At 35.8% G+C, this 27953-nt stretch overlaps 3 protein-coding genes across 11 annotated transcripts; 1 reads left to right on the top strand and 2 right to left on the bottom strand.

The window, feature by feature from the left end:
* Positions 1–26: 26 nt before the first annotated feature.
* Positions 27–13591, top strand: LOC131151703 (uncharacterized). 9 transcript variants are annotated; one of them, XM_058103069.1, is made up of 8 exons: positions 28–201; positions 522–663; positions 2016–2069; positions 2187–2345; positions 12014–12100; positions 12261–12385; positions 12476–12658; positions 12763–13591. In XM_058103069.1, exons 4-8 carry the CDS (start codon positions 2315–2317, stop codon positions 13129–13131), a joined length of 795 nt encoding a protein of 264 aa, XP_057959052.1. In that variant the 5' UTR covers positions 28–201; positions 522–663; positions 2016–2069; positions 2187–2314; the 3' UTR covers positions 13132–13591. The 9 variants fall into 9 exon arrangements, with proteins under 9 accessions (XP_057959056.1, XP_057959052.1, XP_057959053.1 ...); XM_058103070.1 differs by having other exon boundaries at positions 2016–2095; XM_058103075.1 differs by lacking the exon at positions 522–663.
* A 722-nt stretch (positions 13592–14313) lies between these two features.
* Positions 14314–18540, bottom strand: LOC131151702 (dihydrolipoyl dehydrogenase 1, mitochondrial). Its single transcript, XM_058103067.1, has 2 exons — positions 18132–18540; positions 14314–15785 (listed from the first exon to the last, which is right to left on the bottom strand). Exons 1-2 carry the CDS (start codon positions 18402–18404, stop codon positions 14535–14537), a joined length of 1524 nt encoding a protein of 507 aa, XP_057959050.1. The 5' UTR covers positions 18405–18540; the 3' UTR covers positions 14314–14534.
* A 1270-nt stretch (positions 18541–19810) lies between these two features.
* On the bottom strand, positions 19811–23877 carry LOC131151701 (probable protein phosphatase 2C 47). Its single transcript, XM_058103065.1, has 3 exons — positions 23469–23877; positions 21365–21798; positions 19811–20709 (listed from the first exon to the last, which is right to left on the bottom strand). The coding sequence occupies exons 1-3, from the start codon at positions 23637–23639 to the stop codon at positions 20145–20147; spliced, it is 1170 nt and encodes a 389-aa protein (XP_057959048.1). The 5' UTR covers positions 23640–23877; the 3' UTR covers positions 19811–20144.
* Positions 23878–27953: the final 4076 nt, after the last annotated feature.

Genomic DNA, 27953 nt, shown 5'->3' with positions numbered 1-27953 from the left:
AAAACTTAAAAGGTTAAAAATTAGAGTGGCACGCGTGGACACTTTTACCCTTTCCTTCTGAAATCTGAGCTCTGAAACCACGCAGCTCTCTCTCTCTCTCTCTCTCTCTCTCTCTCTCTTCTTGTTTATTCCCTTGATCGCTCCCGCTTGTTCTTTCGGCGTCCTCATCCGACGAGCTGAAAGGGTACTTCTCCCGCGAAGGTAATCTCTTTCTCTCTCTGGCACTCTTTTGGACTCTGCTTCTAAATTTCATCTGCAATTGGCATTTATTTTGAGTTTTAATCTTTTTTTTCGACTTTCTTTTTGATCTGCTTGCGGTTTGGGTTTTTTTTTTTTGGTTTTTGTTTTTGTTTTTTTTGTTTATGTTTTTACCCTTCTCGGTAATTTCGGTGATATCTCTGCGAAGAACGAGCTTTGTGGAATAGTAATCTTAGATACTTGTTTGACAAAATTTTAAAATAATATAAAATAAAATAAAATAGTGTTTTTCGTTCCAATACCCTAGCTTCCGTACTATGCAGTTCATGCAACGAGAGCTTAGGAAAGTGACGATCTACTCCAGAGGGTTCACTCTTCCCAAATTACCTAACAAGATAGCAGAAAGTATTAAGCTTCGAGATAGAATATGGTTTCATCCTTGGCATCCTCAATGACAATTTTTCTGTAAGGTTTTCCATGTGAAAATTTTTCCCCAACATTTCTAATTCCATTTACAAATTTCGTCTGTTTGCATTTGATTTAGTTTTTGTCAATAAATAAGCCAAATGGTTTTGCAAGGTCACGTGATCTTTAAAAAACACTACCCCTATGTTTGGGAGAGGTCTTGGATTAGGATGTGTGGATTTGGTTGAAATGCAATACAAAATTGTATTGAGTTTTGTCCAACTCCACACAAATTCAAGTCCAAGGCAAGAATTGCTCCCAAATGCAGCGGTAGTATTCAAACCCAAGTTTTGTCAAAGTGATAACCATGGATTTGAAGATGAAGATAGTTCTGCTGATATTGAGAATGTCAGTAACACAATTATGGATAGAGTTTATATACAGTTAATCTACATATACAGAAATCCCTCCACTTTGGTGTCCGAGTTTTGCCTTTTGTTATCCTAAAATGGCCCTGCAGAATTTTTGGATGAAGAGCACAGCTAATGGCAATATAGAAAAATATCATTTATCCCATCATTAACTCATACCTACTTGTAACACACAAAAACCTCAAAACTAATTCATAACTAACCCTCTTTTGTGTGTCTCTGTTTATTCACCCTAAAATATCCATACAAAATATTGGTTGAATAGTAAAGCAAATGACTACCTTTATCCATACAAAATATTGGTTGAATAGTAATGAAAATGACAATATATGATGATATTGTGTATTCCACAACTACCTGTATTCTCCTCTACGATCCTAATGACTACCTATATTCTTTCTTACAATTTCTGAGTTTGTTCTATCATTGACTCTGGATCAAGTCAGCTGTCTTGCATTAGTATGAAGTAGACAAAATAACTTTGCTTATGCTTCAGGCTTCTGATTCAAATAGGATTTTACAGTCCTTTTATGTGGAGCCAGTCCTATATTTTCTTCTTTCTCAGTTGATGTCATTAAAACATATGGCATTCAACAAAAAAATAAATAATAATAATAATAAAATGCATGATGCACATATTGTTGAAATGCCAAAATTGTAAGATCTACATAACTTCCTTTAGTTCTTTTCATATTTTGGTAGTGTAAGTTTCTTCTATTCAGTATTTTCCATATTATTTTAAAAAAAATTTACTGTTGCTCATTAACCTAGGGAGTAAATATTAGAATCAAAGAAAAGAATTATGGTTAAATTATAAAATAAATAAAAATAAATAAAATGCAAAATTTAAATTAATTTTATTAAAAAATAAAAATGAAGATATATTCTACATGTACCTGGTGAATAGTATTAATGTGTGAGAATTTGATTGACATGCAATTATTAATATTTCTTACTAACGGAGATGTACTCTCTTATCAGTGGAGATGTATTTGCTCTCTCTATCCGTCTCTCACATACACACATAGATGCAATGTAAGGAGCTCTTTGGAAGTATTGAAGTAATATATCAATTTTGGTCATTTAAGACTTTTTAATATATTTATAAGCTTGTTCACCATACACTTACCAGATGCCTTCTCTTTTCAACAGCTATGTCATAGGGGTGAATTTTTTTTTTGCAACCACTTGAATTAGCTCCATTTTATCAGCTACTCTCCATTTGCAACTGGGGACCCAACAAGACCTAGGTCTGGTTTGTGAAAGTTAAAACACTATTGATGGCCACTTCGAGGGTACCTGGACCCTCAGGTATTGCTTTTGTTTTCATTTCCTTCCTTTTTTCTTCCTTTATATTTTAGGAGTTGGGAGTGAGGGGAGGGATTAATGTGTTTGATATTAGTATTTGAACTTTTTTTTGGTTCCATTAATTGCACACAGTGGGATTATTTTTGTTGTACTGTAATGTTCAGGTAATTTAAAAGTTCCATTGTTCTTGGTGGCACATATCATGTTAGAGCATTTTACTTCTGTATGTTTTTGTTAAATAGGATAGTTTCTGAGGCCACATGGCCTGTAGGATATGGGTAGCGCATGATCAAACATAAACCTTCCCTACACTCACATTATTGAGCATGTACATCCTTCTTGGGCAGTTCATTCCCCAAGTATAGTAGCATATTGTTTAACACATACATTTTTTGCCCCTTTTATGTTCTCTATCTGAAAGCCTATAATTTTTTTATTTTTTTTCATTCTCATTTGAAAATTATAGTTTGAATCCCTTTGTGTGAGACAGGTCCTGTTTGTTGAAACATTTATTGTAACTTTTTTTTGTGCCTGTTTTTCAATCAACATCTCAGGCAACTTAATTAGAACAGTTATTGGGTTGTGTACTCATGTTAAAGAAACTCAAAAGGCCTTTTTTTGGGTAAAAATTGAAGGATCTTTTGATGCACATGTTGACTACTTTGGGTTCATCATCTCAAATTTTAATTTATGCTATAGTAATAAATTAACTAATATGAGACATATTATTTCTCCAAATGAGCTTAAATATTTGATATAGGGGGTAAATTAATAGTATTGAACACTGAATGTATTTGGTTTTGTGAGGACTGGTGTATCTACAATGTTGAATTGATGGTGTTGGGCTAATTCCATAATCATCAATAAGGCCATAGGTGTTAAGAGCCAGTTCCAAGTATGGAGGCAATGTTTTTTCAGGAGGCTTTTTTTTTCCTTAGTAATTATGACTTTGGAAGGATGAAGGTGTTTTGAGAGAGTGCATAGGGATAATGATATTTTGCATTTATTTTGTTTTTGGATGAGACTCGAGAACAATATGGTTAGGTTTTAAATTCATGTGATACGTGTGGGGATTTAATGTATGTGCCACCTCCTCCGTTGGAAGGATTGGAGGGAATTAGTATTTTTGAAAATGATGTATGGATGAAAAGCAGTTGGGCGAGGATGGAATTTTGCCCTCTCCTATTGAGGAGTTTTCTGGGAAAAATCTTCAAGCTCAGCATTTGTTGGATGAATTGGGTTTATGCATGTCAGGTTATAGAGGAAACAAAATTCGGAGAAATGGTGGTAAATTTAAGGTTAAGAAGGGTAAGAGGGAATTAGCAAATTTGAAGTTTTTGGTGAATTATGGGAAGGATTTAAAGATGGTTTTTGGTTTATTTTTGTGTAGTTTTTATTTTTTTTTATTTTTTTATTTTGTTTATTATTATTTTTTTTTAGGATTTCATCTCCTCGCCTATGTTGTAATTTCTCTCTGTCTCTCTTAATATATCTTCTTCTTTCATATAACAAAATGATATTTTGGATTTATTTTTCAAATTATAATGGGCGATGGAATTTTGAGAGGAGAGAAGATGTCATTGACCTCTTAAAGAATAATAATTAAGTTCATTTAGGGTTCTCAAGGTGGCAACTTGACTGCGTGGATCACTAACTCCTTGTAATGAGGTTTGAGCCAAGTGGTAGATTGTAGAGAAGGAGAAGTCATTTGACATTAAGCTTTGTCACGTTAGTGTGTGTGTGTGTGTTTTCCCCCCTGGCTGTGCATTTGTGGGGTGGATGATATCTGAATGGGTGGTAATTTGAGCAGGTGAGGTACCATCATATTAGTTGCTGCCTCTTGTGGAAGGCAGATGATTGACGTGTTAGTATTCTTTTGCTTTACTCTAGAGTTGCAGCCTAAGATAAATCTATTAAGGTGACCGATTTTCAGCCCATCCATTAGTTTGTCGGCAAGTGCCTATAAAATTTGAGCAAAATTGGCAATGAGTAGATTGAGTGAAGTTTTAAGTGATTCCATTGCCGGGCAATCCTGGTATGTTGCAGTTGAACAGCCTCTCTTATCTCACTATGCTATCTTCTTTCTTCATATACCATGATATTGAACGATGGCCATGACGGAGAAGAATCTCCAATGATTGGTACAGATTGAAAGTAATCCTTGGATCTGAGACGAGAGAGGATGAGGCGGGAGGTTTTGTGGCTTTGATCAAGAAGAACTTGAAGATAAATCAATGGGTAATGAGCACCTATGTCGGTGTTACGATAGATCTTATGGGGTTTGACCTTGGTGTGTTACTCATTTGAGCAGGTTCGTCCTGAGAAAGAAATTTGGTCGTTTGATTGTACTGTGGTGATTTGGCTGACTCAGATTCATAGATTTCTTGAGTTTCGAGTCCAAACTTACGAGTAGGTTTCAAGTTTTGTTACTGAAAGGTTGTAATGAGGTAGTTGAAGAAGTTTCGTGGAAACTTTACAAGATTTAGTAGGGGGAAACAAATCAAATGGCTCTGATCTAGTATTGAGGAGATGAAAAGGGGTAAGAGTTAGTGGATTGAGATTGTTAAGGGAGGATTTTCTTTGCAGTTGTCTATTCATGGCTACAAGTGTGCAAGGTTTGGGAACAAGGAAGGCTTCTGTCAGTAAGGCAGTTCAGCAGCAGTGGCTCAGTGCGATTAAAGAGAAAAAGGTCGCAGTAGCGGTTTGACGAGATGCAGTTCTAGGGTTTCCTATGATTGAACTATCAAAGAAGATGTTGATGGTTGGGCCAGAGAGTAGTGGTTGACTGGGACTTCTGGTGCACATACACTAGGGTTGATGGGTAATGGATCTAATCAGGCTTAGGGTTAATGGGTAATACTAATGGATGATGGATCTAATCAAACTGTTGGATTGGACCTAGGAGTAGTGCGTTGCAGTTAAGTGGGTGGATGAATAATAGAAATGTTTCCTGGGCCCATTAGGAGAGGAAGGGCTTATTTTAAAATTTATAATAGATGTGGCCCAGTTGCTGAGTTGTTGTTTGTCATTTGTTGATGGGGGTCCACGTAAAGCAGGCAGAGGGGCCGTGGGTTTGGGCTCAATTATAAAAAGGCAGTGGCAACAATTAGAGAGAGGAGGAAGATTATGATTTGGCTTTTTTCTCTTCAAATGTGGCCGGTCTTTTTTGAGAAGTTTTTTAAAAAAATTCAGACTTGAGGGTACATTAGGAGTGCGTGCCAAGCAATATGTCAAGAGTGATAGACCATATATATATGTAAAGAGAAAAAATTTCATACGATGTGAAAGAATGTACAAGAATGAAAAAAGAGACACCCTCCTTCGAAGAAAAAAGGAAAAAGAAGAAAAATTACAATCATAATAACCTGGCCTGCAAGTATTGTTGTGAATCCATAAAAACCCACCCCTTTAAAACAAATAGTTGTAAAAGACCAAAGTGAGGCTGAATAATGAACCCTATTGCAGAGCATAGAGCATGTCATCTTCTTTCTCGTAAAGATACGAACATTTACCCTCACCTCCACAAAGCTGAGGCATTTGTACTTAATACCAAATCTATAGAGGAGATTGCCAAGAAATCCTCAACTGATTTTGGACAAACCCAACTCTCTCGAAACAAACCAAACAAGTTATGGCAAACCCTCCGAGAGAAAGCATAATGTAAAGAAAGATGAGATGTAGATTCTTAACTGCCAAAACAAAGAGTACTCACATTGGAGACAAAGCCTTAGAATGGCTCCTACTCTGCAACAGGATGTTGGTGACTTGGTGTTAACTCTATTAAGAGCCACCAACTAAATAAGCCTTAATTTTTAAGGGGACTTTGGCATGAAGTGGAAAAGACATGTTTTCACAAATCAGATGTTCAAAAGAACACTTACAAGACTAACCCCTCCACCCCTGGGGTGCGGTGAATCTAGAACCCATGAGCAAAAATCCTGCCTGGGAGGATGACAACCCTTCAATAAACTCAACAAAGAAGAAACCTATTCCACCTCCCTATTATTAAGAGACCTATGAAATGGAAATTTGGGAAAATATATCCCCATTAGAAATCAGAAAGGAGGATACAACTCCATTATGCAACAAGGAATGTGATGCTGTTGAGGAAAAGGAATGAAAAGCAAAGATTCACTAAACCAAATGTATTCCTAAAAATGAATGTGTGAACTGTTACCCACAACAAATATGGTATGGAATAAAGAGAGAATAGATCTGCAGTATACGCCTCCAGGGATTCTCAGAAGGACACAATACACCCAAATTTGTATCCCACCAATTTATCTGCGTTCCAGATTTACTTACAATAACTGTTAGATTACCACTTTACCTAGAAGCTTTAGCTGTTAGGTTGTGGGCCAACAATGCATATCAAGCATTAACACTCCCCCACATGTGCAGCCCGACAGCACATGGAGAGATGAACACACAATAAATAACGCCTATGATGGGGAACACAATAATTTTTTAAACACCACGATAAATGCCAGCAACAAGATTAGAACCCAGGACCTCCTGGTACCAGCTTTGATACCATGTTAGATTCTCTTCTTAGGGAAACTGCCAAAGCTATTTACCCATTAAAGCGTTGTTTTAAGACACTAACTTACCAAGACCTAAACCACCCCCCTTAAACTTGCAAACAACCTCCCGACTAACGAAAATGATTGTTCCTCTCCCCAACCCCAGACCAAAAAATTCTCTCTGGACTCTTTCAATACTCCTAGCTGCTCATATTGGGATTATGAAAATAGGCCATAAATAAAGAAGGGTGCCAGAAAGACAAGCCATGATGAGGATGATGTGACCTCCTAAAGAAAATAAGGCACCTTTCCACCTGTCTTGACGCTCAGACAGCTTCTCCCTTACAAAAACTGCTTGTCAGACAACACCTCCCTCATAGGATCCCTAAAACCAATAGATCTAGGATTACCACCCAAAGGAACACCTAAATAAGTCAAAGGCCAACTGGACAATCTAGAACGCCACACCCAGCTAAAGACGCCAACTCCGAAGATCTAGACTCACTTATATTAGTACATGCAATTCTACTCTTCCCCAAGTTTACTTTTAAATCACACTATTAAAAAAACTGTAAAATAGTAAACACATTCAAAATAGACGATGATGTTCTAAGAAAAAAATAGTGTCCATCACCCACTCCCACCCCAATCCCTCTTACAAACCCTATATCCACAGCCTCAAGCACATTCAAAATAGACGATGATGTTCTAAGAAAAAAATAGTGTCCATCACCCACTCCCACCCCAATCCCTCTTACAAACCCTATATCCACAGCCTCCACCATTCTAAAGTTATGAACCACAAGAACAAACAATAAAGGAGATCATGGGAATAACTCCCCTCAAAGTCGTACACCACTACTTAGGTTCCCAATTAATAATGACTTAAAAAAGAAGCATTGAACAAACTACCCCTCATCCAAGCTCACCACCTTAAACCAAAACCCTTCCTATCTTATCCAAGAAATTCCAACTACCCCAATCATAGGCCTTTTCAAAGTCCAGTTTAAATGCAACCTCCTTCACTTTCCTCCTACAAACATCCTCTGCTATCTCATTTATTACTAAAATGGCATCCACAATCTGCCTAACCCCCACAAAAGCACTTGGAGCCTGAGAAGTACAAAACTCAGTGTAACCACTATGGCCTTAGCAATAATCCTATACACATTGCTAACTAAGCTAATATGCTGAAAATCAGCCACTTCTAAAGGCAGGCTGTCTCTTCCTAGGCACAAAAGTGATACAAATTGGAGTTATACTTTTGCTCAGAATCCTAAAAGACCCCAAATTCTAATCCCCCTAGGAAACACTGACATTTCTACAAGGCCAGATTGTTATTATTGGACATGTGTTGGATATTGACAAATGCCTGACATACCCCAATACATGTCCAACTCATATCAGAAATCAATTTTAATTTTTTAAAAATTTTTAGAGACAGATTGGACAGTCCTGAACATGTTGTGGCACGGTGCCAACGCATCCTGGACTTTTACAGCATAAAGGCTACATTTTTGTGACCTTTCATGAAAAAAAAATAAGACAGACGCAGAGTCGGGGGAATTCGCCACTTCATAGAATTACAAATAAGCTCCTAATAGACACTTAAATTACCAAAAAAAAAAAAAAAACCCTGACATATGCACAAGTCTGCTACAAATTAAACTAAACACATAAATAACTGCTAATTAACTAAAAGCATCTGGGTATGGTACCCAACAATCCCTTAATCTTATTCTTAAATTGGTCTTGGAATTGGGTCAACTATGATCCATCCATTACCTGCTTTCCATCTTACATCACTATGCCTCAATTAGTGAGCATGCCTCATCAAGGGGAGCCTTGATTGTGCTTTTTTTTTTTAAATAAATAAATATATAAAATAAAAGGAAGACATTTTTATTGAAGAGAAGAGAAAATACAACAAGAAGCATAAGAATCCTTGATTGAGCCTTTTAAAGTTGTGGTTTTTTGAGTTGTCATAATGCTGCTACTTCTCCATTTTCTGGATGTCGGAAAGGGATTGTTTCTTGGAACTTGTAATTTAGAAGAATCTAAGTGAAAGGGAAACAACTGGTCCTTGTTCAATTGATGGGGTTCCTGTTTCTTTAATTTTTCTACTAGAGGGCTTGGATTTTGGATACCTTGGGGTGGTGTTCCTGTAAATCCTTTGTTTTTGATCTTCTTACCCGTGATTTTAATGGGGCTTAGGATTTTTCACACACTCATTTTGGAAGCTAAGGTTCCTTCTAAAATCAAGGTCTTGATCTGCAGTCCATAACAGAACTAGCACAAATTATTTGCTCCAAGTCAGAAGACCCTTTTTACAGCTCTGTCTCTGGTGTATTAACTTCTCTGAATGGTGAGTCTAATGCACGTATGTTTTTGAATTGTTGTTTCCATGGCATATTATGATCAAGCTTTTGGTGTGCATGGTGAGCATTGTGTGTGTCCTTTTCTTCTAAGCAAGTTTTCCCCTACAAAAGTATGGGCATTGAAGGTCAGTGGGAAGGGAAGATTCATTGTGGGTTTGCTACTGCTGTTGTATGGTGTATTTGGTTGGAACAGAATTTTAGAATCTTCAATGGCCGCGCGATGTCCTCAGATTTCGTGTGGAGTAGGGTTCTTTTTTGGCTTCTTCCAGTGTTCTGCCTTTGGGCTGTTTAGGGAATTGAGACTGGTTGATGTGAAAAGAGTTAGGAGAACTTTGTTATGTAGTGCTTTATTGACCTCTTTCTGTCTCTTGTATTTATTTGTATGATAATTCGTGGTCCTCCTCTCCCCGCACCAAAACCCAAATAAAGTAACATGAAATAAAAATTGAGTGATTGTTCATGCTACCTGAAAGATTTTTTGCATGGTTTTTGGGCATATATAGCGATTTGTAAGACAATTAATAGGGATGTTTTCTGTAGCGCATGTTATAATTTTTAAATTGACAAGAAAAAAGTGCAAGCTGATGATGCCTTCTTGTGATGTTCAAATGGTTCAAGTTGAAGTGCACCACAGGCATGCAACTTCCATACAAAATGTGTTGATTCTTGTTCTAGTGATGGTATCCTTTATCGTTTCCCCAACTCAAGAGGCTCAAGTTTTTCTCAATAAGGGAGAATTGTCATAGGATGAGCAGGCCCACATGGATGGACTGGTTCAATCCTATTTGGAGGCCTGGCTCACTACTGGTACCACTTCATTCAGCCAGTGAGAATTTGGATATAACCCAAGAAATTGACAAAAGATAGCAAGGAAATCTCTCCATGTCATGATATTGTGACTCTTCCTGAGGAGCATCTAGTTTTGCTATGGCATTTTCGGATTTTGAGAATAAGCTGTTCAAATCAATCATTCACTTTGCTAGCCAAGCTTTGAGATATCTGTTATAGGCAGAGTGATTGGACAAGCAATTGAGAACCAATAGCTGGGAAGGGATTAAGTATTTCAAGGACCCAGCTATGTGGACAAGAAAGAATAGAATCAAGGGCGTGCCCAACCTGAGCAACCAGGCTAGGGCCAGAGGAGAGGAACTATTTCAAGAATTATGCTATGACCTCAGAGTTGAGATCGATTGAAAGATATATGAATGAAAGAATCCTATGTCATCTATCCCGTGTTTTTGGCTCTCACAATGTGACAGTTTTGACTTCATTTGGTCTTCTGATGCCCTGATTTTCTGAATTTGCTGCAAGATTTTGATTTCAGTGTACTAATGTTAGCCATATTTAAACTTTTAGTTTTTGTTCTTTAAATGAATATTTAATTCCATATCATAATGTCCGTATGTCCATCACTGCACTTCAGAGCCAGCTCCTGAGAGAGCTACTCTGGAATCCCTTTGAATTCCTTCAATACTTCTGAGCAAGGGATAAGGAAGAGGGACATCTAATAGACTGGGGAGTAGTCAAGATGCTTTTGATAAGGGCAAGTCTCCCATCTTTTGACAAATTAGTTCCTTTTCTAGCCTGCCGACTTCTTCTCAAATCTTCAACTTCTTCTCAAATCTTTCAATTATGGGATCCGAAACTCCTTGTCTTTCAATTTGGCTGCAAGAGGGAGACCTAGGTAGGTAATGGGTTAGAGCCTCTAGTTTGCAACCCAACAGCAAGGAGTGGCCCCCCATTCTGTTCCCAACTTGAATATTTTCGCTTTTACCCAAATTCACCTTCAAACTTGAGACTGCCTCAAACCCAAACAGAATGCATCTACCGATAAGAATTTGCTGAGGATTCTCTTCACAGAAAATGATGGTTTCGTCCACGAAAAGAAGATGGGAAACTTCAATAACACTCCCATTCTTCCCTATACTGAGATCTTCAAAAATGCCTCCTTGAGTGGCACTTTTCAAAAAAGGCTCATTATTTCCCTTACTAACATAAGAAAAATGGGGAGAGGGGATCACCTTGCCCAGTCCTCTAGAAGAATGAAAAGGGTCTGAAGGACAGCCGTTGATGAGTATTGAAAAAATTGTTACATGGTAAAAAAAACAGAATTTAAAAATTTAGATAATAAGACATGTTCACATGCTTGCAAAAGAATAAATTTTTGTGAAGTGCACATATTTTGCCGTTTGCTCCTGCCTATGGAGCCCCAGTTACTTTACTGCACCCTGGAAGTGCTGACCAACCTGTTGTTAATTGTATAATGAATTATGTTTTTGATGAACCAAAAAAAATGAAATGTTGACCGTGAGACTAACAGAAGAATATGAATGGAACAGGAAGAAATATGATACAATTTGAAGGCACTACCACGAACATTTCAATAGGATGTAATATTGTCGTATTAGTTATATTAAACATTGATTGGATATCATTTTCTCATTACATGTTTAAACCCCGAAATTGAGATTTGCATATTATCAACTATGGAGATTGGTTTTGATTATCCTCTGCACTTGCTATGGCATTAATTTTTTAAGTCACCAATTTATGTTTCAGCTTTCCCAACTGTGCTGAGTAGCAACTCTGATAACTGGCAAAATGTGCCCAAAGTATTGTAACCATTCCACTGTAGGTCTGGATGCAAATGAGATTATCATTTTTGTTCTTACTTTACCTTACAAAACTCTGGTTGGTAATTTTAGTTGCTATTACAGTTTGTTTCCCTAGTCAATCCCTACTTTCAGTGAATGATTTGTCTTTGTTACAGGTGATTTGGGGAGAAAAGATGGGTTAACAGTGGATTCTGCTGAAGTTGCTTCTGTTCCCAGCATGGAGGCACAGGCTGAAGAAGCTGGTGAGAATATAGGATGTTTCTCTTGTCCAATAATTACTTATTTTTTCTATTCTTTCTCTCTCTCTATTGCTTTTTTTTTTTTTTCCACTTGTGCTATCAGGGTGTGTATAATATGCAATTTACTTGACACATAGGCCTAATGTGTTTTTTTCTCTTTCAGAAAGGAAAGCTCGGATAGATGCAATGTGGGAACAGATGAATAAAGGAATATCTACCAAAGCTCCCAAATCCTTTTCAAGCAAGCCTACTTCAATTGTGAATAGAACTTCACAAAAAACTTCCCCTGTGAGGATTTTTCTGTTCTCAATTTTTGAATGGGACAATTTAGACAATAGCTAGCTGGATTTTATTTTGATCTTTCAAATTCTTTTGTAGGGTTGGATGACGTATTTGGGACTGGCGCCAAAAAATGCAGGATCCCTTGTGCAAGATGGATCACGCAAGAACACACACATGAATCAGAATGGCACGAATGACGAGACCAAGAGACTTGCTGCTGCTGCTCTCTCAAATGTTAAGGATGCTGCTGCTGCCCCTTCTGGAAGGGGGAAAGTCGAGGTGTTCTATTTTACTTGTTACCCAAGGGATTTGCTGCACTATAAAATTATGTATTTTTATTTGAATGGTATGAGAATTATACTTGTAATTTGCCTGTGTTGCAGGTCACTGAGGTTCGGGACTTTGCAGGTGAAGAGATCGAAGTGAAGAAGCTTGTTGATGCAGAATCAAAGGAAGCATCCGAAAAGGCCAGGGCTGCTGCTGGTCCACCTTCAGCTGTAGATGCAGTTCTTGAACAAATTAGGAAGAAACCAAAGCTCAGTGTGCTTGACAAGACAAAAAAGGACTGGGGGGAGTTCAAGGATGAAAACAAGGGACTGGAAGAGGAGTTGGATGCTTACAAAAAAAGCTCAAACCAGTATTTGGAGAAGTTATCATTCCTGCAGCGAACAGATTATCGAGAATTTGAACGGGAGAGAGATGCTCGACTGGCATTGCAAGCCAGGAGGCGGCCAGATATGCAGGAGCCATGACCACAGAATGAGCCAGCCTAAGTTTTACTGAATTGCACTTAATTTTGAAGTGTTATTAACTCTGCTGAGATCAAGGAGTGGAAGATGATGGTGAAAGTTAATGGAGATGAGGCTAAGAGGGAAGGAAACCAATTTCAATTTCATTTTCGTGGGGGACGTGATAATTCGATGAAGTTGCCAGCTGGGATAGGAGATGGCTTGAGGAATTTTTCTTTAAATAACAGAGGCGAAGGCAGGATGCAATGCTATTTTGTCCAATATCAAACTTTTGTCCTCTTTTAAAGTCGATTTATTTATGGGGCTCTTGTTTCCTGAGACCTAAAACAAGGTCTCCTAATGCATAAATCTCATTCATACGGCGCTCTTGCATTTTTTCTAATTATCTGTTGCAGTATTCTAACATTTATTTGAGGCTATTTTTTTATGCCAAAATAAAATTATTTATGAATTATTTTTTCTAGTCACATTATTAAGAATTTAATTTTGTTCAAATAAGGCGATTTGATGTATTGTATGTAATTTATTATTAAAATAACAACCAGATTAGAGAAGAAAAAAAAAGTAAATTTGATTAAGATATGGGTCTTGACTGTGTCAGTCAAGTCTGTCATGTTAATTATAGTATTGATCCAGTTGCTTGAGCTCCTCAGCCAGTTTTGGTTACACATACGGCTGAATGGTATTGTGATGCAATCGTGTTGCATGCCCTGCTAGCGATAGCAATAGCAAGAGGGTGAATAGACTAACAACTCTTACCTTGATCTTGCAGCTCAAAATAGACTTTCAAAATTTTGTTGAATTGGAAATTTGGAAATGGAAAACTCAAGCTCAAGGAGCAATAATAAGCAAGCTCCATACTGGCCTCTTCATCATCACCTCTATTTGGGTCTTCACAAGGGCCTAATTTGAGCCCAAAATGAGTATAAACAAACTGTTCAAGAGCGGAAACGAATTGAGAGTTTAATTTTATTCACACTGCTGGTTCATTGAACAAGTCTTAAAAATAGAATAAAAAAATAGAGTATTTAAGCAAATGAGCACGCAAATTGAGTCTTACCCAGCCAAGACTTGATTGAGTCTTACCCAGCCAAGACTTGAGCTTTGCAGCCCTACACATCATTTACAAAAAAGCAAACACACCATCTTAAAAGGTGTAAAATAGGCAGGAAGTGGAACACTGGATGGTAAAACCCTACCTCATGTATTATTGCTTACAAACACGCAGATGAGAAAAGAAGCATACAGAGTTATTCTGTCATTGTGAATGAGGGGAAAAAATGAACAGCAAGTTCCTATTCAAAACGCTTGATCTGCTTGGATGAAAGATGAGCAAGAAATGGGATCATTCCAAAATTCTTAAAACAAAAATCAGAACATGAATAACACAGTAATACCCAGCAATTCTAGATGTGAATGGGCTTGTCATATGTGGCCATAGCAGCTTCTTTCAATGCTTCGCTCATTGTTGGATGAGCATGGCAGGTTCGTGCAATATCCTCACTCGATGCTCCATATTGCAATGCCAAAACTGCCTCGTGAATGAGTTCTCCAGCATTGGGTGCCATGATATGGACTCCCAAGATCTCATCGGTTTCCTTCTCAGCCACTATCTTAACCAAACCTTCAGCATCATCGATGGCCTTGGCCCTGCTGTTTGCCAAGAAAGGGAACTTCCCAACACGATAACTGACCCCGAGTTCTTTCACTTGCTCCTCTGTTTTTCCAACAGATGCCACCTCTGGATGCGTATAAACCACCCCAGGCACCTTATCGTAGTCCACATGACCTTCCTTGCCTGCAATGAACTCCACACAAGCAACCCCATCCTCTTCTGCCTTGTGGGCTAGCATTGGTCCAGGGATCACGTCCCCGATGGCGTAAACACCCTGCACATTAGTAGAAAATCGTTTATCAACCGGAATCCGTCCAATCTTATCAGTTTCAACCCCAATCTTGTCCAGCCCAAGTCCGTTTGTGAACGGACTCCTACCAGCTGAAACAAGAACAACATCAGCTTCAAGTGTGCTCTGGTCACCACCAGCTGCTGGTTCGAGGGTCAACTTCACACCATCTCCAGAGGTATCGACCCCTACAACCTTCGTTTTGAGCATGAACTTCATTTTTTGCTTTTCAAGGGATCGTTGAAATTGCTTACGGATTTCACCATCCATGGTTGGAACAATGTCTGATGCAAATTCAACGACAGTGACTTCTGAGCCAAGTCGACACCAGACCGAACCCATCTCCAGGCCAATATAGCCTGCGCCAATGACGACAAGTTTCTTGGGAATTTCTGTCAAAGCCAAAGCTCCAGTTGATGATACAATTTTTTTCTCATCAATGGTAATGCCAGGTAGAGACTTGACATCAGATCCAGTAGCAATTATGATGTTCTTGCCTTTCACAACAGTGTTCCCACCATCAAGGGTGTCAACAGAAACTTCGGAGGGGGAGACAAACTTGCCGTAGCCTTTTACATAATTCACTTTGTTTTTCTTGAAGAGACCTTCAATACCCCGTGTTAGATTTGCTACAGCTTTATCTTTTTGAGCCATCATAGCAGGTAGATCAACCTCAACAGAAGGAAACTTCACTCCATGGCTGGCAAATGAATGCTTAGCTTCATGGTACAAGTGGGAGGAATGAAGAAGCGCCTGAACTTAAAGAACAAAATTAAGCATACATTGCGCATGCAATAAATATCACAGCATAAGCATTATTTATTAAAGCAATCCCAAAGAATACGCAAGCGGCTAATTATCTATTAGATGAACATTAAAGCACAGCTTGGAATGGAGGGATTTACACATCCAGCCGTGTAATTCTCATTTTTGGTTAAACCCGGTGCTTGATATGCCAAAGAAAAAAGGGTTAATTAGAATCACAATTCTTAAAAAAAGACATTCTGCTACAAATCCAAGCAAAAATAGTCGGATTGGGAAAAAATATATGAGAATGATAAACAAATATCATTATTGCCCAAGATTTATAAATTCTCTTTTCAATGTTCTTTTAAATAGTGGATAAAATACGAAAACAAGTAAACATATTCTTTTATTAGCATTACCAAGCAAAAAAATTCAGTTAAATTCACTCATAATTCTATTCATTCCAAGTAGTGTTATTGAATTTCCAACTGAATTTTTTATTTATTTAAAAATGATTCCAACTATAGGTCAAAACTTAAAAATCAACCCATTCAACTCATAATCAAGGCATATCCTTCTGCTTTGGGATTAAACAAACAATATACCCAAAAGTGCAAAGAAAAAAGTACGACTACTTATAAAAATATCTAATTTAAAAGTACACTATTAATTAAACAAAAAACTTATATTACTAAAAGCATGCAATAAGTAAAGTATATCAGCAAAAGGCTTAAAGTAAAAACAAAATGGCAAATTCTTTACATTTCATAGATATTGAATCCATATCCCCTCTCAACTAAAATCCCTTCTCAACTATAGGAGCAACAACTAAAAAAAAGTAACAATTATATGCAACAGAAACCCAGTAAGACCCTCACAAAATCAACAACACTCTTCTTAAAAAGCATTTAGTAGAACAGGATGAAATGCTTCACTAGGAAATGAGGCCTACAAGAAGGGCTGTCTACCATATCAACATTCATGCCCAAATTGCTACTAGTTACCAGGCTTGAGGAACAAGCTAGCAGTATCAATACTCACAAAGCTTAGCAGCACTAGGAAAGGTCATTGGGTTGCTACTGTACTACGTGTGGGACCAATATTTTGCACAAACTCCTGCTTAGAGATAATTTGACTAGAGCTAGTTGGTTCTCATATAAATTGTCCAAACTGGTCACTAAATCATACCTGGAAGGGAAACTGGATGTCATATTTCCAGTTTCTGCCATTTTCCAGCACCAAATAGAGTTGAATAACATGATATTTTCTGGTAAACAAGTTGACGGCAATGCACAAGTCCAAAAAAGTTCTAATAGCAATTTGTTTACAAATCTAAGAACATATATCTTCTTAAAAAATTTTCAGTGCCTAATATGCAGCCACAGAAGGGTAACTTTATCAACGAGGAAGCACTACTGTTTCCAAGAAGCAACATAAATAAACAACCATCTAGTTTCGTTCAGGAAATGTATAAAAAAGAGGAGAAAAAAGAAATGGAATTTTCTCCATTTTTCTCATTTGGTTGAAACATAGTGAGGAGAAGAAAGTGGAAGAAAGAAAAGGAGGCCCCCTAAGAGAATAAAGTCAAAAAATTATACAAAAAGATAAAACACCCTCCAATGATTTTAAAAAGTAGTCCTGTTGGGAGTATTCTTGTGATTTGTAATCAATAATTGACTTTTGCTTCCTCTCCCAAGATTTCTCTCCATTCTCTCCCAGAGAACCAACTGGAATGGAGAGAAGCTAATTTCTTTTCTCTCTTCTTTCTCTCGTTTAAGTTTCGTTTCTCCACTTCTCTCCAGCTGAATGAAGTGTCAGGATCATTCAATGGAATCTAATTTTGGCAATGATTCTACCCTTATTCATCTACCATTGACCTTGAAAGATGAAGGAAATGAGGATGTTCATCTTGTGCAAGTCTTTGTTTGGTTGTGTACCATATTGATTTCATTCTCAAATTACATAATAAATGGAGTACACCAAAACAAAATAAAGTGGCAGCTTATATGAGAATGAAATCAATTTAGCACACAAGATGATTCTTCATTTCCTTCATCAATACAAAATTAGTACCAACCAAAACCAAAAAATGGTAAGAAGAATAAAATCAGCATAAACAACCCACAAATTCAATAATATGAACTCCAAAATCTATTCACCATTGTAATATATACACAACGAAACAAACATCTTCAATGAGAGGCAAGCGATTAACTTCAGATCCAACCAGACCTTTGCAAAACAAACACCACAAAAAATACAACCTTCCCTAATAATTCAATTACTAGAATGTCGAGTAGATCGAAAAGGATATTTGAAAAACCAAAGGCGAATCAGACACCCTAATGGTACCTTAGAAGGGATGCAGCCGACGTTGAGGCACGTGCCGCCAAGAGTGCCGCGCTTCTCGACGCAAGTGGTCTTGAGGCCGAGCTGAGCAGCCTTGATGGCGGCGACATAGCCGCCGGGACCGCCTCCGATCACGACGACGTCGTTCTCCTCGGATCCCGAGGAGGCGAAACCCCTAGTCAGCGAGAAAGAGAATCTGAGAGCATCAGAAGAACCATAGAGGTTCTTGGAGAAGAGGGCTGTAGCCTTTCGTCTGGCAAAGCTTGCCATCGCCATGGCGAACAAGCAGAGCAAAACCCTTGTTTGATTTGGTGCTTTTCTCTTCTCTGCTGTTCTCCCTTGCTTTCCTCCGTTGGTCTATGGGACACAGCGCCTCTCAATGAAGAAGGGAATTGGAGTATGGTCCAAAGAGGTGGCTTTATTATATCCATTTTTTATATAAAAAATTAATTTCAAATTATTATTGTTATTATTATTGGTTAAAAATAGGTTAAATTATTGTGATGAATCATGTATGATTTAAATCTTCTAGCACAATAAATTTAATTTTTCAGGATTAAACCGTGAGTTCAATGATAATTTAAGGATCAAGAATACAATTGTGTAGTTGTGATAATGTGATATTCTCAAATGAGAAAATAAGTCTTCGCTATGAGATGTAATCAAGGCCGTTGATTTTTTTATCAAAGGTAAAATGCCAAGTTTTGACCTATTGGGGTGTATATTTAATTATTGAATGAGAAAATTAAATAAAGAATAATTTATTGGTGTATCCATTTGTACTCGCTCAATTGAATCCTTGGTGAGAAAGAACAGGTCCATCATTTATTAACCATTATTATTGTCCGAAACCCCTTTGATCATTTGACTACTTTATCGGAATAATAAGCTCTTCCCTATATCTTTCTTCACTTAAACACAAAGATATTAATTAAAATTAAAAAATATAACAAAGACTTAAATACGATCATTTAATTAGTAGAACCTTGAGTTTACCTTTTGAACACCTTTCTATTATTATACCTTTCAAAAGGGCATTATTGTTATTATTATTATTACAAAGATCTGAATTGGTACATAAATAAATTCATTGAGCTTTGTGCACTTCCTTTACCCAAATGAATAAATAAATAAACAAGATCTATAATTGCAAGAATGCCTTTTTTTTTTTGTTGTTGTTCACGAGATGCCAATGAGAACCACAGAATACAAAGCTTTAAATTGACAGATTACATACAAATCCCAGAAAATGGAGCCATCCTTCTTCCTCCCCAAATAGCGCTTTCTACACTATCACTCCAGCCGCTTCAGATGTGACCAGGTTCATTCACAGACACCAGCTCGAGTTACCAAAGAAAAAAAAGAGAAAATATGTCATCTCTAATGTAGGCATGACATCATAAATTCATAGGCATTAGGTTTGAAAATTTAAATTTGTGTTGGTATAAAAGTTGAACTATATTAAAATTCAAACATCAACGTTCAAGATCATATTCCAAGCTCCCAAATACATGAAAAATTTGTGTTTAAAAACATAACTTGAGTTTTGAACATGTGTTTGCATGAATTTAAATAAAAGTACAGCATAGTTTTATATTTGGTTTATGTACATATATACAAATCCAAAGTTTAAACTCTCCAATCACACAAGAAAACAAAATACCCAATGGGCGATTGACACATTTTGGTGACACAACAACAACAATAAATCTCATTTCACCTTTAAATTAATAGGTGTGTGGTACACACAAAGCCTACCACTTATCACATTCGCAGTACACCCAAAAAACCAAAGGCTCCCATCTTCTACACCACCCCATCCCCACCCTATAAACTTTTTCCTAATCTACCCACCCCTACCCTCTTATCCATCTGAAGCAGCCACAAAAACAGGTTGCCAAACTAAATTTTCCCAAACGGAATGATGCCAATTGCTATATACACTCAAGATTATCCTCAGTTTAATCTTTACCCTATTTCCTCCCCCCTTTTTGTTTGGATGGAAGGGGGAAAAAGTCAGTTACCCTCGAGAAATCTTTTGAGCTTGTTTCGGGCCTCATCTGAGAGACTGCAGCACCTCAACCTTGGCCGCCGCTGGGAAGAAACTCGCTCACCATGATCAGGGGAAGAAAGGCAGATAACTATTGCGGTGAGGTTGTCTGATGTATTGAGGCGTAGGGCTTCCATGACAAGCTCCCTAGCAGATTGGTGGGGGTCGCCATGCAGCCTCAGCCCGCGCCGAACTAGGCTCACTGCATGCTGATTGGACATCACATCCCATATCCCATCACAACCAATTATCAGAAACTCATCGTCCTCTGTCAGAACAACCTGTCGGAGTTCTGGATCTGCAATGAGGGGCGATGCAGACCCCCGAGGAAATTTCATCTCCCAGTCTCCAAGGGATCGGGTCACAGCGAGGCAACCATTGAGATAGCCATCATCGATATGAGCGCCTAATTCCTCAACTCGCTTGCACTCTGGTGGGTAAGAAGGTCTGTGGTCTTGCGACATCTCGAGTGCCTGTCCTTTCCTACAGAGAACTGCTCGGCAATCACCTACGTTGGCAACCAGTAGGAGACTACAAAGACACAAAAGAGATGAGCATAAGGAATATGATATGAAGCAGATAAACGTAAGGAATATCTAGTGGCCTAAATCCTGGTTTCTGACATAGTTAATGTAAACATCTTAAAACCACTAAATCCTGGAATTATTGATTTGGAGAAAAAGGGATAACTAATTGAACTCTCTCCCTCCCTCTACATGCTGACGTTGCAAGATAAAGAGAGGGAGAGAAAAATGAAAAGAAATAGAGGGAGATTAAAAACCCCCATTACACCCTTTTTGAATCTCTTTGAAAATAGGAAGTTTGGACGGAAAATGGGTTACCTTTATAATAATTTTTTACATATAATGAACACCCCATCCAACATAAAACTAAAAATAAGAAAAATAAATAAAATGAGAGGGGAATTTTGTGAGATAATATCAAATCCTTTCCCTTCCTCTCTCGACAGTCATCCAAACAACAAAGGAGAGAATTAGTCTCTTTTTTCTTCATTTCTCTCTAGTTATTTGATCAAACAGGTGAGGAAGGCACTATGTTTCTTTTCTTCTCTCTTCAGGCTAACAGACAAAGCGGAAATAATATAAAATAAACAATAAACAGAGGCAAACGCTAACTCTGAAAGTTCTAAAACAAAATACAGCTAATGCAATGAATCTTGGCATACCTTCCGAGAACTAGGGCAGTCAGTGCTGTTGTTCCACATGAACTACTAACAGTGCATTCATCGGCCAAGGCAAGGTCAGCCTGTAGAAATGCTTTGCGATGAGAATTTCCCAACTCTTGCAAGAAAAGATCATTGATATCAAAACTCTGAGGAAGAACAGCATCTTCAAAGAATAATTTCATTGCATTTCTTCTAATGTAAGCTGCTGCTTCAGGACCCCCATGACCATCAAACACCCCATAGAAGGCACTGGGCCAAGGACATCTAAAGTGGGTTCCCAGTTGGGCAGAAAGATCATCAATCCGAATGTGTTCATCATCCATAGATGGTCGGGATCCAATGTCAGCATAGCTACCAGAGCGAATTTTCGGGACAAACTCAATTGTCTTGAACTCAAAAACAGTATCTTTTCTGATATCTGTGCAACTCACAACCTGATAAAAAAATAATATTACCGATGGTAAGATCATCTGCAGCAACCACCACCTCAACAAAGGGAAGTACACAAACAAGATGTAATTGAAATTAAAGTTAAAGAGAAATATTAAAAGCATCAGGATAAACGATAGATTTATTCAATTTACCATAAATCAGGAAACACAATCATTTCATTATTAATCACAGCAGAGACAGAGCCTTCATAATTTTCTCATCATATTTAGGTATTTTAACCATTTCTATTGATGAATTCCTTGTTTTTCTTATCATAAATTGAGACACAAAACCTGCACGCCATTCATTGTGCGACTTTGGCATTCTCCCCAGAGAATAAATTAAATTTTTGAATCTCAAAATATGTGAATGCAAATAAATCTAAAAAAGATTTATATAGCCAGCCCCACCTAGTTGTATTTAATACCTGGTTGTTGTTGTCATTGTTATTGTGGTCGCAAATCCCTTATTTATAAACCATAATCTAGCTTCAACATGTTTAATCACAATAAGGCAATTAAACACCCATCCTCCTCTCTCTCTCTCACTCTCACAGACACACACACACACACACACACACTCTCACACACACACACATGCACACACTGCATGTTTCATCATGTCATAAAAGGCAGTCACCACCTACCAGTAAGAATCTTATAAATCGATAAATCCTAATAGTTCAACAAACATGAAAACACAGCAAAAAATGAAACTAAAAGCTTCAATCATGTTCTATGACCAACATTCTTTTTCAGCAAAGACCAAAAAAAAAAGCACAAAGAAATAAAATCGCATAAAATTGAAACCAAAATTCAAGGATCTTCCACAGGAAAACAACAAAGATCACACCTATAAACATTCAATTTTTTTTATAGTAAGAAAATAATATATTAAGCAAATGAGGAAAGTGTACAAGGCAGCAAAAAGAGGCTTATCAAAGCACGAAATGGAAACAAGACAGATCAAGATGCAAAATCAAACCTGTCAAAAGCCTTCAAAAACCTACTCTTGACAGCAAAGAGCCAAAGAGGATGTTCCAAACCATATCATCAACAACAAAAGGCTCTTGATCATATAGGAGAGAATTTCTTGCTCTCCAAACATGATAAATAGTATCCCCAGAAAGGTTTGCAAATTACAGCGTGACCACATAGGTCACAAGTATAAAAACATTCAAAGTTATTATTTAAAAAAAAAAAAAACATATGCCATGAAATTCATAAGAATCGTATAAATCAAATCAATAAATTCTAATAGTTCAACAAATGTGGAAACCAACCGAAAAAAAAAAAAAACAACAACAACAACAGCTGTAATCTTGTTCCGTGATTTACATTTCTTCTCAGCAAAGACAATAGAGCAGAAATAAAGAAAATAACACAAAATTGAAATCAAGATAATTTCTTTTACAGAAAAAAGCACGGATAATAGGTGTGATTCGTATGGACAATCAAAGTTGTCATAAATGAAAAGGATATAAAATAAACACAATATTCAAAATACAGTCTCAAAGAAAGAAAAAACCATAGAAGACAAATTCCAGTAGAAAACTCATCAATTCCCCCAAAAAAATAACAAAACAAATTAAGAAAGCTTCTATGCAAAACTTAAATCATCACAAAGCTAAACAAGTAAACTAAATAAAAACCCATATGCACAAAGACCTTACCGATTCGAAACACGACGTTTCAACTGCGACCGACTCCGGTTTTTCTAATATGTCTTCGATCTGAAGATTGTTTCCCTTGGCGGCGCAGAGATAAGGAACGTCCAAGACGGCGATGCTCTGGGGACAGATGATTTCGGTCTCAGCTACCACCATCTCTTGACTGACGATCATCACCACGAACGAAGGAACGAAATCTGATCCTCTTCTAGACGAAACCTAGGGCTTCAGAATAGGAAAATTGGGGTTACTATTGAAGAATTAAGGTTTATATGCGACAAATGATGAACCGGAACAAATCACAGATCAGGGATTTTCTATCTGTCTCCGATTGAAATCTCTGAGAACGAAAATATTTTGGCAGTGTTGAAACTTGAAAGTAGATGATACTACGCAGAGGCACACGCCACACGCATATATATATATGAAATATAATATTATAGGGAAATTGCAAAAACTTTTCCCAAAGTTTCTAATATTAATAGTTTCCCCCTTTATTTTTAAAAGTATTTCTTTTAAATTTATTATTTTAAAATCATAACCTCTCCCTTTTTTGAAATATGATAGAATATAATTTATATTTTAAAAATTAAAGGAATAACTATTCCATATATATGATTAAGTATTTTCTTTAACATTTAATAAAAAAATGAATAGACATCTTTATGATGAAATTTAGGAATAATTATTTTTTACTATTCCTAATTATAGACTCATAAAATATTTTATTTTATTATTTATTTTATATTAACAACCTAATTTTTTATATAAATAATTGTAATGAACCTATTAAAAATAATTTATTCTTGAGAATATGCGTTTTGTAAACTAAATATAACTTAATTTCTTAAAAATAATAAGATTGTTATGTTGAAAATTAATATATACATTTGAAAATTAAGCTAAATTGAGCAACAATCTAAAAAATAATTTTGCACAAGTTTGTATTTTGTAATTGAAGATAAAAATATAATTAAAACATAAAAATATAAATATATATATATATATATATGTAATATAATATTATATATAACCTATAGCATATTTATTTATTTATTTTACTTTGTCAAAATTAGCCTGCAAATTCTAAATATTCGCAGAAGCATGCTAGTTTTGGCTAGTCATTAAAATATCATGTGGAACAAAATACTTCGGATTGGTATTATGCATGTTCAAAGAATGTTATAAGCTTTTTATTACCATCATTAATGAAATTCTAGACGCTATTACTAGAGGACAACCAAAAATATTTTGCAAAACACCAAGTAAGGTATATAGAATTTATTATTATGAAAAAATTAACTCGTATACAATCAAAACATAAATGGTAAGATATTTTGTGTATCAATTTCATTGGGCTGAATTAGTATTATCTAAAAAACAAACCCCACCAACACAAGAATATTTTTATATGTGAAAAATCCCTTACTTATTTAGGACAATAATGTTAATGCTAATATTGTATTATTTTTACTAAACACTGATATTCGTTTATATCCATTGAATGAGATAGTGCTACCGCATCATCTAAATCATATCCACTGAAATATGTTAGTATTGTGATCTAATTATTACTCAGAATCTATATATTAAGTCTTAATATATCGGATCTATAATTATGATTTTGTATAATGTAAAAGTTGAAATATAACAGTATAAGATTTGCTTACAGTAAAGATGATCTCAAATAATTATTATTTAATTTTTTTCTTTTTTTACTTATAAAAATAATGAGGTAATCAATAAAAATACATTGTAAATATCACGAAGTATTCTCATTGTATATGAAAAAAAAAAAATCATTCGATAATTACTCTTTCACTATCATTTTTCTAAAGAAGGGAAGTTTTTTCACAAGTCTTTTTTAAAGTTTCTTAATAGGTAAGCAAAATATTCCTCCTTATAAATATTTCTTCCAAATTAATCTTTTTTTTTTTAAGAAAGTAGCCTAATGGCCTAAAAGTTCTGAAATAAATAAAATATTCGACCTTATCCAATACTAATGAAAAGGGTTGAGTTGGGTTGGGCCAAATCAAAATACAAGATTAATTTTGACTCCTTATTTCACACGCAATTTTGATGAAACTGTCAATTGAATCCAATTTGAGTGCATATTAAATTGCTTGACTTCCAATATGATACAATCTTATTATGTTTAAGAGTTTCTAAGTCAACTTTGACTTCGATTCCAAATGTCAAATGAGTTATGTGTGTGATGGCACCTAACATGTGTGATAATTTTTTTAAAATTTTATACAACTTATTAATTTTATATATCGATTTTTAATTTTTGTAACTAAAATGGATCTATTTTGTGATGACCCAAAAATATAAATATATGATTAAAGTACAATAATCATAAAATAATAAAAATAGTCATTAAGTTAATATCAATATAGAAGTGTTTTTCTGTAGGATCCTTGATTCCATGTTTGATGCCTAAGAAAGACCTTATCTTAGTGAGTGCTCAGAGACCATTGCGGCTCAGTCGTTTCCTGGAGGTCGGCCTGGTCAAAATGAAATTTCATAGGATAAACAGGATAAACACTGTTTGTACACGTAAATAAGTATATATACATAACATAGTGTTTTAACAGACATAATTTGTAGAAATACATAATAAGATGATAATAATATAGGTATCATATGTGGGGCCCACAAGACACTGTTTATATACGTAAATAAGTACATAAAATAATGTTTTAATTAATATAATTTGAAGAAATATATAATAAAATAATAATAATATAGGTATCCTATGCGGGGCCCACAAGACTGTGTGGGGCCCACATGAGTCCCGAAGCCGTATGGAGGTTTACACAAGTCTCAAAGCTATGTAGGATGCATAAAATCATATAAGAGTTATTCGAGTTACGTAGGATCCATTCGGGTCTCGAAGTTGTGTGGGGCCCACATGAGTTTTCAAAATTTAAATTTAATTCTTATTCAAAAATAAATAATAAAATAAATAAATACTAAAAGTAGTTTAAAATTAATAACAATGATAATAATAATGATAATAATGATTAGAAAAAAAAAAATAATAAAATAATAAAATAATAAATTAAGTAATTGATTAATTAATTAGGTAAGTAATTAATTAAAAAATTATTTAGTGGGAATGGTGGCAAGCACTCCCACATGGCCTCCATCCCCATCCCATACTCAACCCATACTTTGCCCATCCCTTGCCCATTCTTTAATTTAAAAAAAAAAAAATTATAATTTTACCCATCTCCCCACACTTTCATAAATTCCATTTCTTCCCCAAAATTTTCTTATAAATAGGGAGCTCTCAACCTTCATTTTTCACAACAATTTTCTAAAGAAGAGAAGGATTAGTGAGTGAAAGAATTTGTGGTGGAGAGAGAATTTTGAGTAAGTTCTCACTCACCCACTCTTTCCGATCTCATTTCTTAAAGATAGTTATTGTGTTCGTAACACACGGTAAAAGAAGAAGGTAAGTAAATTTTGATTATGTTAGTTTTTTTTTATTTAAAATTCATACCCGAGTTTATTTTATAAGTAAATTTCAATTATGTTAATTAGTTCCACAAAATTTCCATAAGTTTATTTTTACGCGTATTTAATTATACCAATTCTATTTTTAATATACTTGCATCTATTTTTGGGTTAAGAAATGTTCAAATCCCCTCGGGTAAATTTTCAGCATTTATTTCTATTCAAAAATAAAATTATATATATTTTTAACATAAAAATTGTGTGGCATGAGTTTATTTCTACGTTACATTTTTTATGAAAATATGAGTAAAGATGAGATTTTCACGATATTATTTTAAATTGCATAAATTATAATAAGATGATTTTAAAACCCCTTATGGCAACGAAAGTTCAAAGTTACAGATGCTCGATACCGCAGTTTAAAGTTTATACGGATCAGAGTGCACCCACGCTATTTACAGAGTGGTTATTTATGTTAGTGGATTTCTCCTGAGTGCACACCTGGTTCCGGATCAGGACTTAATAAGGAAAATCTCACTTAAAGTTTACGTACGTTGATTTAGTTTGGTCGGCCAGCCAGCTAAGTCCAGTCTTCGGACCGCACAACCCAGTCATAGGGGTAAACATGACTTACGGCAAACAAGCCTAAGAGTGGTTTTTATAATATATGTTTATACATATTTAATTACGTGTACAAAGTTACTGATGATTTGAAGGAAAAGTGTAAGTTTACGTGAAAAGGATCATTTTGGTGCTTAAATGACGATCTAAGGAAAACGTATAAGGAAAAGTATATATATGTTTATCATTAAATATTTTTACAGTTTTAAAGTTAAAAGTTTAATTTAGCAGTTATAGTATATGATTGTAAAAATTTACTGTTGAAATTGATGACAAAAGTTTTATGCAGAAATTTTTAAATCTATATTTATTCTAAAAGCAGTCTTGAAGTTATAGCATTAAATATTATTTTACGAAATTCTTTAAAAGCTCATTTTGGCCACACACTAATAATAATCTTATTTA

Source organism: Malania oleifera, chromosome 3 (genome assembly GCF_029873635.1).
Source record: "Malania oleifera isolate guangnan ecotype guangnan chromosome 3, ASM2987363v1, whole genome shotgun sequence".
NCBI classification, from domain to species: Eukaryota; Viridiplantae; Streptophyta; class Magnoliopsida; order Santalales; family Ximeniaceae; genus Malania; species Malania oleifera.
Note: the sequence above shows the minus strand (reverse complement) of the source record. Positions and strands in the feature narration are given on the sequence as shown.